At 29.5% G+C, this 13,350-nt stretch overlaps 1 protein-coding gene and 1 non-coding gene across 3 annotated transcripts; both read left to right on the top strand.

Moving 5' to 3' along the window:
* The first annotated feature begins 1,331 nt into the window (after window positions 1-1,331).
* Window positions 1,332-11,622, top strand: LOC111681244 (metacaspase-2-like). Of its 2 annotated transcripts, XR_006940255.1 has the most exons (7): window positions 1,332-3,179; window positions 4,650-5,340; window positions 6,670-6,935; window positions 6,998-8,423; window positions 8,489-8,639; window positions 10,314-11,490; window positions 11,589-11,622. XR_006940255.1 is itself a non-coding variant. In XM_046946479.1 (6 exons), the coding sequence occupies exons 1-6, from the start codon at window positions 1,596-1,598 to the stop codon at window positions 11,386-11,388; spliced, it is 5,193 nt and encodes a 1,730-aa protein (XP_046802435.1). In that variant the 5' UTR covers window positions 1,332-1,595; the 3' UTR covers window positions 11,389-11,565. The 2 variants fall into 2 exon arrangements, 1 of the variants encoding a protein (XP_046802435.1); XM_046946479.1 differs by lacking the exon at window positions 11,589-11,622 and having other exon boundaries at window positions 10,314-11,565.
* On the top strand, window positions 4,138-4,366 carry LOC111681258. Its single transcript, XR_002762637.2, has one exon. It is a non-coding gene; the product is annotated as a U11 spliceosomal RNA (small nuclear RNA).
* Window positions 11,623-13,350: the final 1,728 nt, after the last annotated feature.

The raw sequence follows: 13,350 nt of genomic DNA, 5'->3' as shown, positions 1-13,350 counted from the left end.
GATGTATTATTTCTATCACAGCGTAGAAGAAAGTTTCTATCAGTTTCTTAAGGCAAATGGACAAAAGTGATGGAAACATTTGTGTACATGTGATTTTTCTTCTCCCTTGCACTTATGAATTCTATCGTCTTTAGAACATATATTTGAGCTCCTCACTCTTTTGTTGTTTACTAACCAAGGATGACATAAATATTAGTCACCATTGACTGATCATGCTTGATGGATATATCTACCACAGTTAGCAAATTAAAATGATGTATTTATTGGTCATTGTTGACTAATCATATTTGATGAATATATCCGTCAAATGTGACAGCTATACCAATTTATAATAAAACACAATTTATTAATATTTTAGGAAATATAATTTTTTAATTTTAATAATATAATAAGCATATACATAAATTAACAATCATTTCTCCATTTTACATTCCTCGCAGGATTTAAATCCTCGGATGCTCCTTTTAATTTGTGAAAATAATTTGTCTGTAAAGAAATATAAAAATCGAAATATAAAAATTAAAAGTAAGTAATCAAGTTAGATTAATTAAACTCCGAAGTGTTTATCTTCAGCTACTCTTCCTGCACTATTTTTAAATTCTGTTTATATATCAATAAAATAAAGACAATTATTATAATAATTGTCTTTATTTTTAATAATTTATAGTCTTTGTAATTTTTTTCATTTTTTGCTTTCTGCTCTTTTGCTTTTACAGAAATAATTTATAACGTCGAGAAATATAGAACTGAAACACAGTAACAATCAAATGTAGTTGTTTCACTCTTTCATATACAAAGGAAATCCTTTACCACACTTTGGGTACATTAACAGTCATTTTACCGGCCATTTGACTGTCATTATTGATGGAATTATCCATTAACTACTTTTTTGCAATTTTATAAAAAAAATGTTGCAAGAGTGTTAGTGAAATCATTTTGTATGTGTTAGTTTCGGTCATACATTTCTTGTAGGGAACATTTCACGAAGGGACCATGTAAAAATGTCTAATCTCTCTAGAAATATAAATAAGCAAAAATTGGCAACTCTTGTATTGCTGCCCAGCACTTCTGATAAAAATCCGTGTGGCCAGATTTTAACTAGAAAAACTGCTAAATCAACTATTACGTTTTACATTGCATTATGTGTTTAATTAGCTTATACATAGATTTTTCAATATATTTAAGTAAATAAACAATAATTTAATCAATTTATGAATAAATATATTGGAATTTGAATATATTCCACAATTAAAGAAAAAGTAAACTTGGCGGCTAAAATGACCACTACATTTGTTGTACATCTGGCAACTAAGTAATCGCGTCGTTTTTTTTGCGATTATAACGGTTTCAAATTTCTCGAGCAACACGCGTTAATAAAATAAAAAAATAGTTAAAGTGATTAAATAGAATTCATTAGAAGATTTTTAGAGAAAAATAAATATATTACAATCAAAGTTAATCATAAAAGTGCGTATATTAAATAAAATTAACTAATATTGCAAACTATGTGAATAAAAAACATTCCACAACACGGCCATTTTGAAATGTTTGCAAAAAAAGTTTATATGTGAATTTCATAAGTCTCAACAATAATAATGGATTGCAATAATACTGTAAAGGATTTGGAACGCTTGGAAGAGCAAATTTTTTACTATAAACCCTCCCTTAAGTCTACGGATCAGAGACAAAATGTAAGTAATTGTCTGCGCAACCAGTTAATTGATTCTAAAGCCGTTGTCCGGATTCAACGTATGGATGCAGAATGTGAGAATTTAATGATAAGTCTGAAGCAGAGATTAATGTTATTACAAGATATTTTAATGCCAAAGGCCAAGGAGCGGCAATTGTCACGCCATGAAAATGAGTTAAAGGACAATGAGGAAGTATTGAAATTAAATTTATCCTCCGACTCCAGTGATGACGAAACGTTAAGTAGCATAAAGGCCAAACAAAGACAAGCAGATTTGCAAAGAATAGGAATAGCTAAAAAGGGTAAAATGAAATCAATTGAAGCACAGCTGGCTGATACTTCGGAACCTAATGATTCTTATTTACCCCTGGCATTGCGTCGGAAACCAAGAGAAAGAAAACTAAGTTATAAAAGTTTCAGTAGCTCAGCTTCTACCTCGCATTCGCACAATAAACGCACTACCAAATTACAAAATAAACAGGAACACACGGTCACTACTTCGGGAGTGGCATTTCATAGCGACGAAATGTTATTGGAGCAGGAAGAAGTAGATACAACTCCTACGTTGCATATAAAAATTCCCTCTTTACATCGTGGTAATGTACATTATATTATTTTAGATAGTTTGAACTTTGCCCGTAAAGTTTTCGATTATCGGGCCAATGAAATTAAACAACAACAGCAGCAGAAAGCTTCCATTACTCATACGACAAGCAAATCAACAAAATCACGTAAAAAACAGGTAAAATCTCTACCCTCAACAGTTGTTGAGCAATTGACACATCAAGACCAGGAATTAGAATTGTCGCAACTAATACAAGATGTTATGGCTGAAGCTTGTAATGATGAGACTCTACAGGCCACAAATGCTTTGGAAAATATTAACAATAATATTATAGATAATTATGATCCTATAGGAAATGATAATTTCATCAACTACTCACAGTCTTCACAAGAGTTAACATTTTCACAAAATTCAAATATTATAGTTGATACTGTCTGCAGTACTAGTGGCGCTAATAGTTCACACAAAAAGCCGCGTAAAAATTCTAAACGTACAAACGAACAGCAGCAACAGCTACACGATGAACCTCCCAAAAAAAGAGGACGTAAACCGAAAAAGAAAAATGCTTCCGATGATCTACAGTTGCAACCACAACCACCCACTAAAAGTAATTTGGCTAAATATGTAGAATTTTTTGCAAATGATTGTGAGCTATTGCCAGGTTCAACTACACCAGCTGCTTCATCAACCCGTTCACAACCTTTAGTTTCATCAACTACCCATAATTTTGAAGTTATAGATCAACTTGCTCCACAACAGCAACAACATGAACAACAAAATTCTCAGCAACAGCAGCCTATAACGTATTATATTGATGGTGATTGGGCTAATGGTGGTCCTTGTCAATTGGTTGCTACCAATGGTATGTCCGTCGATACCAGACAGCTGAATCAAGAAGATATGAATGCTCCTTTTCAGGATTTTGTAAGTAATTATAAATTTCCTTTTTTTTCTTAAATCGTAAAGAGTTAAAAGAATGTGTTTACAAAATTTGGATTAAACAAACAAATTTTGGATTGGACATATCTGGAGGTACAGGGCAATCTGTGGTATCACTCTATAACTCGAATCGAAAGATTAAATGTGAATTGGACAATTGAGTTTCGAAATCTTTTTCTTTCGTATCGAAATACAGGTTAAACCCTCCTAATTTAACAAATTTTAGAATTTTTATGTTAAACACATTATAGATATTACGAAAGATTTTATTTTGAATCGTAATATGTCATAGCCTCCCAAATTATGGCTTCAGAAGATCCTTTGCTGTATAAACATAAGATTTTGTAAAATAAATCAAGTTCAATTTAAAATTTCGACAAGTAAAGTCATTTTTTACCATTATAATGTTGAGAATACTTTAATCACATACAAAATTTTATATTCATTTTATTATCAAATTAATAATTAATTATTTAAACTAAAAGATTTTTAATTCATATACAATTTTATAAGGAAAATTAGCTTTTTGTTAAGCATGTGGAATTTGGATATTTAAAAAAATCTCCAATTTAATATCATTACCAACATAATGGCAACTCCATTCTTTAGGTTGTGTATACCCACTAAACATATAGATAATAAACTAACTAAAAGAACTAACTTGAAATCAACTATATATTCCATAACATTCAAGTTTTAATAAAGTGTTAAAACGTAAAAATGTTAGTCGTAATAACACAAATCAATTCCAACTTTTATATATAATTTACTATACATTTAAATGCCGTTTTAAAACTACACTTTATGCATAATAAAAACACAAAATTTTCGAAAACTCAACCATTTTGTTTGCTGGGTTAAAATTGATGTTTTTTTCTTCTTAATTCTCATACAGTTTATACAATTCGTGGTATAAATAATTGATTTTGTTCCATATGCATTTAAAAAGGGTGCTCGTCTTTGCACAAGACACAATTCTTAAAACAGAGTTTTACTTTTAAAACTCTGCGTGCAGACGCATTGCAGCATTACTATTCAATTTAAAGCATTAGCAGAAGCATTCGATTATTTTCGATGTTTTTTTTTGTTAATGTGAATAGTTCAAATGCTCCAGTGGGGTATGGCTTTGCATATCCAGTGCATAATTTTTGTAAAAATGGGAATAGGGGCTGTCGAATTGAAAGTGAATTGCAGTTGATTAACTAGCGTGTCACTTTTTGGAACGCCCTTTATTCTCATATAGAAAATACATTTCAAAAAAACTTGTTATGGATAATTCTTTAAAGGAAACTTTTATAGACAAATTGTTCTATAGAAAAGCTAGTAGCTAGCTCTATACAAACTTTAAAAACTTAAAAATACAATTTTCTATATAAAAAAAATTCTTAAACAAATGTTATACAGAAAATTATTATCTTTGCCATTCAAACGAAATAAAAAAACTTTCTTCTCCAGGTTAATTACATTGACAATAGTAGCGACTCGGGTAATAATGTTATAGCCCGTGTTCTAGAGAACAACAACAGTTTACCCATTTCAATACCACTGCCCATAGCAAATCGCGGACTTCAAAATAAAAATCAATCTCAAGCACCACCTACACGCCCAATACAACAAACCATACAAGCTTCATATGTACCCGTTATAAATATACAAATTCCCAGTTTACCAAACAACATAACTAGTCCAACTGCCCCACCACCAGCTCACACCCATAAAGATGTTCTAGATCTTAGTGTTAAATCAAAGCCCAATACCAATATTATCACTAGCGAAGTATTAAATCTTAATCAAATATCAAATAACTTGGAAAATTCCTGCTTAGTCGAAGAGGATGACTGCGTGCCATTGGATCTGTCAGCAAAAAGTACAAATGCAAAAAAACAAATTACCGATAATAATCATGTTACTATTGATAAGCAAGATGAGGATTTTATACGACGTCTTATAGAACAAAATGATTTTGAATATTCTGCGGATGCAATGAAAAAAGGTGCTGAGGATGCTCCAGCATTATCTTATGATAGTAGTAAATCGTTTAAAGCGGCTTTGGATATGCCATTATTAGATTTTGATGCCACCGATTTGGCACAGTTGGTGGAAAATACAACAACAGCAAGTAGTAAAGAAGCGGAAAACTTAACAGGTAATTTGAAGAGAAAGTAGAGAAGTAGTGGAGTTTTTATTTTCCTATCTATCTATCTATCTATCTATCTATCTAACTATCTATCTACCTATATATCTATCTATCTATCTATCTATCTATCTATCTATCTATCTATCTATCTATCTATCTATCTATCTATCTATTTATCTATCTATCTATCTATCTATCTATCTATCTATCTATCTATCTATCTATCTATCTATCTATCTATTTATCTATCTATCTATCTATCTATCTATCTATCTATCTATCTATCTATCTATCTATCTATCTATCTATCTATCTATCTATCTATCTATCTATCTATCTATCTATCTATCTATCTATCTATCTATCTATCTATCTATCTATCTATCTATCTATCTATCTATCTATCTATCTATCTATCTATCTATCTATCTATCTATCTATCTATCTATCTATCTATCTATCTATCTATCTATCTATCTATCTATCTATCTATCTATCTATCTATCTATCTATCTATCTATCTATCTATCTATCTATCTATCTATCTATCTATCTATCTATCTATCTATCTATCTATCTATCTATCTATCTATCTATCTATCTATCTATCTATCTATCTTTTCTATCTATCTATCTATCTATCTATCTATCTATCTATCTATCTATCTATCTATCTATCTATCTATCTATCTATCTATCTATCTATCTATCTATCTATCTATCTATCTATCTATCTATCTATCTATCTATCTCTATCTATCTATCTATCTATCTATCTATCTATCTATCTATCTATCTATCTATTTATCTATCTATCTATCTATCTATCTATCTATCTATCTATCTATCTATCTATCTATCTATCTATCTATCTATCTATCTATCTATCTATCTATCTATCTATCTATCTATCTATCTATCTATCTATCTATCTATCTATCTATCTATCTATCTATCTATCTATCTATCTATCTATCTATCTATCTATCTATCTATCTATCTATCTATCTATCTATCTATCTATCTATCTATCTATCTATCTATCTATCTATCTATCTATCTATCAATCTATCTATCTATCTATCTATCTATCTATCTATCTATCTATCTATCTATCTATCTATCTATCTATCTATCTATCTATCTATCTATCTATCATTACCTACCTATCTATCTATCTATTTATCTATCTATCTATCTATCTATCTATCTATCTATCTATCTATCTATCTATCAATCTATCTATCTCTCCACCCATATATACTACGAAGTGCGATTACTCCGAATGTAGTTGTTTACACTACATAAAACTTACAATAATTTAATATTATTCTGTAGATAAAATCGTTTACAATAATTCCCCAAATAATGAAGATTCCAATTATGTCACCATGTCTGCAGTAAACTCATCTATAGAAACTAATCTACACTTTACAGATCAATCTACTACAGAAATTTTCAATAAGTTATTAGATATCTGTCCAGATAATCAATTTTTGGATAATATAAGCAGTGAATTCATTTCGAATGATAATTTAAACGAAAGTGTATTTGATCACTGTAGAGTAGAGAATTCAACAATGTATGAATCAGTAAATCAAAAGGTACATTTTTAATTCAAATATATTTTCTAAACTTTTCTTAACTAAATTCAAATATTTAACAGCAAAACAGCATTTGTGATACAACCTCACAAAAGGATAATCAAGATACAGATAATAGTACATCAATCGATGAACCTTCTTCATCTACTTCTACTTCTTTAGCCGTTCAAATCGACAGTTCTAATAAAACTTCTTCTATAGATTTAAATATTTCAATGTCTTCTGATATGTCAGTTAATTTTAAATTTTGCGATAATAATGATCAGCAGGAGTTTAAAGATGCTAAAGTAGATAAATCTGAAAATTTAAATAAAAGTGAAAATGAAAAAGTTTGCATAGATCCAAAGACAACTACTACGATAGATGAGCACAAAGAAGTTCAGTTACAAGATACAGAAAAAACTTTAGAAAATAATAATAAAAATGAAAAGTGTTTAAATAATTCACTAAATAATAATAATATAAATAAAGATAAAACTAAACATCTAGTTAACAAAAAAGCTAATTCTGAAAATTGTGAAAAATCTGTAGCTGATGAAATATCTAATAATATCGAAAAAGTAATAAATAATAAAAGTTTACAAAAAAGCCAAGAAAATATTACAAAAGTTGAATCTGCTCCGGAAAATGTTGACGATAAATGTTTATCTAAAACATGTGAAATTAAAATTGATGAAAAAATTAGTATAGATGTTGCAAATACCAAAAAAGTAGCAAATAAATGTACTAAAGATGTAAACCATAACAATAAATCTATGCTGGACACTTCTCACCATCAAACCATATCTAAACCCAAAGAGAATATTGTATTTTCGGTAGCAAAGATAACTTTAACCGAAGATGATATTTTGTATAGCACCGATAGTAGTGATACCGCTAGTGGAAAATCATGTGATGTTAACGAAGCGAAACCAATGGATATTGACAACGAGATAAAGGAATCACAAGATTTAAATAATAAAAAAGAAAATACTATTCACGAAAATGAAAAGAAAGATACAACAACTAAAAAACTAAATCAAGAGAAGGAGAGTAATAATACAAAATCTAAAGAAGCTGTGTGCATAGATAATGCAACAATAAATTCTTCTAGTTATTGCAATGAAATAGTAAATCTAAGTCTTAGTGTAGAAAACGATAACAAAACTTCTAGTGCAGAAAGAGATGCAGTAATGAAAGATCTAACTATTGCAAATATAAAAAATACAATTATAGATAAAGAACCTAAATATACCGACAATGATAATGAACATTCCAATGATTCCGTTATAAGCTGTTATTACAATGATGATTTTAATCTTTTAGCCAATGAAATGAAAACTAATCAAAGTTCTTTTAATGATGTCATGAATTTGAGTGTTTCTTCTTTAAAAAATACTAATGAAAGTAGTGAGGAAGTTATTTTAAATATTCACAATACCGATGATGAGGATGATGTTCTATTGAATGCTGAAAATAATACGAATTTGGAGAATAATGCTAAAAAAGGTATTGATTATAAAAATTACATTATGAACATTTTTAATTATGAAAAATATATTTTATTGTTTTAGATAAATCTCAAAATAAAGAGGACAAAATCGTTGAGTTGGATATAAATCAAGAAAATTTAACTCTCTTAGAATTGGAATCTAAATTGGAAGATTCTTTAGATTTTGATGAAGATTTCGATGATGCTTTATCGTTGGCTACTTCGTGTTTTGAGTAAGTTTTATTTTTATATTTACTTCAACTTTTGTTTATTTAAATCATATAAAATTTTTAACAGAAAATAATCGTTAATGAATTTTTGTCGAATTTATTTCGAAAAATTTTTGAAAAATTTTCAAAATTTCATGAATTTTCTTAAATTTTTCAATTTAATAAATATTTTTAACAAAAATTTTCAAATTTCGAAAATTTGAAAAAAAAACATTTTTTTATTAATAAGGAATTAATTTAAATTGCTTAAATTTTCCAATTTACCGCCCTTTTTACCACCTCCAGTTATTGCTTAACCGGTAGTTATTCTTTTAGTTAAGACATTTGTTGTATGAGAACTGTTAATATATCTTAAAGTCAAAAAATAATTAGACGTTGTAAAAATGATTCGGCTGTGCCGAATCTTGCACACCTTTCACCACGGTGTGTTAAAAAAAACAGTCAGTACCAAAAAGTACTTTTTGAAAAACGAAAAAGTACCCAAAAGTTCCCTTTTATGGGTACTCACCTAATTCAGACTCTACATACTTAATTTTATATTTCTAAGTTCAATATTATAGAAAATTCAAAAAATACCTTTTAAAAAACAAACAAAGTACCAAAAAGTTCACTTTTTCCGGTTCATGTTTCAAGGTTTAATATTATAAAAATTCAAAAAGTACATTTTTCATGGCGAAAAAGTACCAAAAATTCCAATTGATTTGCTCTCGTCTAATCCGAGCTCTACATACTTAATTTCATGTTTCTGGGTTTAGTATTATAGTAAAGAAACACCTTTTATAGAACGAAAAACTAACAAAAAATCCCCTTTGATGTGTTCTCGTCTAATCCGGACTCTATATACATAATTTCATGTTTTTGAGTTCATTATTATAGAAAACACAAAAAGTACCTTTAAAAAAACGAAAAAGTACCAAAAAGTTTCATTTTATGTGTTCTCATCTAATTCCGAATCTACCTACTTAATTTAATATTTCTACGTTCAATATTATAGAAAATTCAAAAAATACCTTTGAAAAACGAAAAAGTACCAAAAAGTTCCCTTTTATGGCTTCTAACTTAAGCCAGGCTCCACATACTTAATTTCATGTTTCTAGCCAATAACAACACACTAGTGCTGCTCTCGCTCTGCTACTCTTGCTCTGCTGCTCTCGCTCTGCCTTTTTTTATAAACAAGAGTACAATAAGAAAATTTACCGTATGATTATGTATTTTGTTTTTGTGTTTTTCAATTTCTATTTGAGCATCAATAAAAAATCTCAATTTTTGATGAAATTTTCAGAGGTTGTCTCGGTTTTTTGCTTACATCTCCGTTATTTATGGACCGATTTTGCTGATTTTAAATAGCAATCTTCTCGAAAGCATTTCTAACAGAATTATTAAAGATTCAGATCTCGCCGATATCTGGGGTCCTCTGAAAACTGATTTCAACAAACAGACGAACATTGCTTCGGACGTCGACTCCGCTATTTAAAAGTATCCAGAATAAATATACTTTATAGGGTCGGAAAATTATATTATAAAAATTACAAATGGAATGACAAACTTATATATACCCTTCTCACGATGGTGAAGGGTATAAAAAGGCCTAAAGATTATTTATTATTTATCGAACATTTTCTTAATTTATTATTCTTTAATTTAAAACAAATTTGCTTAACAATTACTTTCGTCTAGCTCACCAAATGAAGATCGTTTTGGGGATTCAATTGTTGACGTTGATGATACCACAATAACCAGTGTCCCAAAAACAGCAGCACAGGAAGTGGCACAAAATACTGAAAAAACTAATACTACTTCAGCAACCAAAGATTTAAAACATTTCAAAATACCTAAACTTAATATAACAACAACAACAAAGACACAAGATTTCGAAAATGAACCAACACAAACAAAACAAAATACCACAATAACAACAAATACTGTGCCAAAAATACAACTACTTACAAATATGGAAAAACTAACTAGAACGGTTAAAAATGATTTAATACAATCTCAAGAAAATCCTAAAGATATTAATTTAACAACAAATTCTGAACATGTAACAACTACATCAGCTATAGTTGAAATAATATCTAAAGTTTTTGGTATAACCTGTTTGCCTTATTTGATTGACAAATGTTTTGCCATAACACATTGTCAATTATCACATCAATTTAACGATAGTGATACAGTTTATCAATATTTAAATACATTAGACAAATTCACAGTAAACTTGGCCTATCGCGTTCTCTATAATCATTCGAAACTTTTTATTATATATTTTAAAGTATTTTGTGCTTATTACACAACTAAAAATGATCGCTCGAAGTTGCTGAATATGTTAAATGATTGTGAACGTTATCCTGAATATGCGGAATATATGATGGACATATATGAGTCATTAGTTAAATGTGGATTCAGTCGTGTTAATGCCTGCCGACAAATATTAAAACGTATACGTGAATTGACCTCGGACACGACTATTATAGATGTGCTGATCGCCATAATAATGAAATCAGATTGGACAATGTTTACGGATTTTATAGAGAAATATACACAAGAAATGTATAAATATAATTATCGTATTGGTATTCTAGAACAAATGGCTCCGGCAGTGTTAAATAGCAAAGGACCACATCTAAAGCAGGTCTTTGGAAAATGTGTACAAACATTACATTGTGATGAAACAGGTCTTTTGCTTAATTCTCCCAGTCTTATACAATGTGTGGCTCTACTAACCACCACCGCCGCCACCACCAGCATTACGTAATAAATTGGCGAAAACTCAATGCAAAAGAATTTTTACTTTATTATTTTATTTTATGCCATTAAGACGACCAAGCAAGAGATGTACAAAAAACAAACGACGACGGTATGTTGGATTTTATTTATTTTTTATTATTATTTTTTTATATTTAAAAACCTTTGAAGAATTCTTTTATTTGTTTTTTTTTTTACTTTTTATTACAGAATTACCTTATGGAAAGGTATTTATTTAATTAATAATTATTTTTTTTAATTTGTTATTTTACATTACTTTTATATAGTTTTTATTGATTTATTTTAAATAACAAAATTTATTAATTCTTACATTAGTTTGTCCAGAAATGAATTATTTTTTCCATAATTTTTTTTTATGTCGAGTGTGTTTAATACAATAATTAATTATGCATATTCTTAAATAAAAAAAAAATCATATTAATTAAATATTGTTGCTTTTCACCAAGATTTAAATGAAAAATTACCAAACGGCCTTGTTAAACAATATTTGTTTGCAAAAATATTCATTTAACAGTAAAATTCAAGTTTAAACTAAAAAATATCCTTCTTTTCTGTCATAAAACTATCTAAAAAAATTGACAATAAATGGTTTAACAAATATCTCTTTAATTTCTATTCACTATTCGAATCATTAGGGAGTTTCCTTAATAGCTAGAAATCTACTAACCCCCATGTTCATAAATGCTTCATAAAGTTATTGATGGTTTATTGTACGAATACTAAACCCCATATTCATAAATGCTTAATAAAGTTATTTATGGTTTATTGTACGAATTTTGCATGGAAAATGTGCGTAATAAACTTAAAATAAGCGATTTAAATCTTTATGAATACAGTGGTACTACTACTACTATCCTTCCTGCGACAAACACGAAAATACTTTAAGAAGTAAGTCTACTTGTGAATATTCCACTAGTGACAATTTAACGGCGGGCCCAAGATAGATACCTGCACGGGAATCGTTGTTGTTCATATTGTTAAAGCAGCGACACCTGAAATTACACGCATATATTGTTACAAATTATTTCCTACTATTTTTCTTCCTCTTTTCTCTGATTATCCAACTCCGTTAGATCTAAATCCAGTAGACGAGCCGCATCTAACGGCTGGGTCCAAAGGGATTCAGGTTTCGACTGAGTTCGATTTGCCCTGCAGTTGAATAGGTGTTGAACATTGTGTGGTCCTGTGCCACACGCAGGGCAGAGATCTTGAATGGTGTCGTTTATTCGCGACCAGTATGAGTTTAAACGGGTACACTATCCCAATCTAATTTGTGTCAATACCACTCTAGTACGACGTGGTAGGTTTCGTTCCACGTTTGCAACAGGGACGACTTCCCAGTATTATACTATCACGGTGGGAATTGATGGCGTTTTCCACCACCTTCTGGTAGATAGTATTCAAAGCTTTCCTCTCATTATGCAGGTGTTCTTTAGACGTCATTTGAATGCAGCCTTTTACCGTTCTAAGGGTTGCGTTTTGACAGCTTTTTAATTTTTTTATAAATTACTTAACAACTTCCCGCCCCCTTAAATCCGCTTCTGGTTACTACTATGTGTTGATTTCCCTAAGTATACGCAACATCATCACCTAATATTCTTAAATGTGAGAGCTGCAATGATATTTATAGGACTGGATGAAAGATTCTAACAGACATCTTAAAGGACCTTTACTATAATAACAAGTCAGCAAGAATATGCAGAGATGCAGAGTAACTAGAGACGCATAGGACACATAATTTATCACCTAGAGTACAGAATCCTAGGTTGAAAAATAGGTTCTATGGTGAACTCGCAGTTTTATTAGGGAAACTAATAATTTCTTCGACTTGGTTTTATATGGAGAATCAGATTTTTCCACAGTTCTTTCTAAGGGAATTAAGGTTGTAACTTCTTGGGAATTCAGCTGTTTTATACCACTCTGCTTATGATGAGTAGTGTTGTACTTTTTT

Source organism: Lucilia cuprina, chromosome 3, assembly GCF_022045245.1.
Source record: "Lucilia cuprina isolate Lc7/37 chromosome 3, ASM2204524v1, whole genome shotgun sequence".
Classification (NCBI taxonomy): Eukaryota; Metazoa; Arthropoda; class Insecta; order Diptera; family Calliphoridae; genus Lucilia; species Lucilia cuprina.
This window is presented reverse-complemented; position numbering and strand designations above follow the sequence as displayed.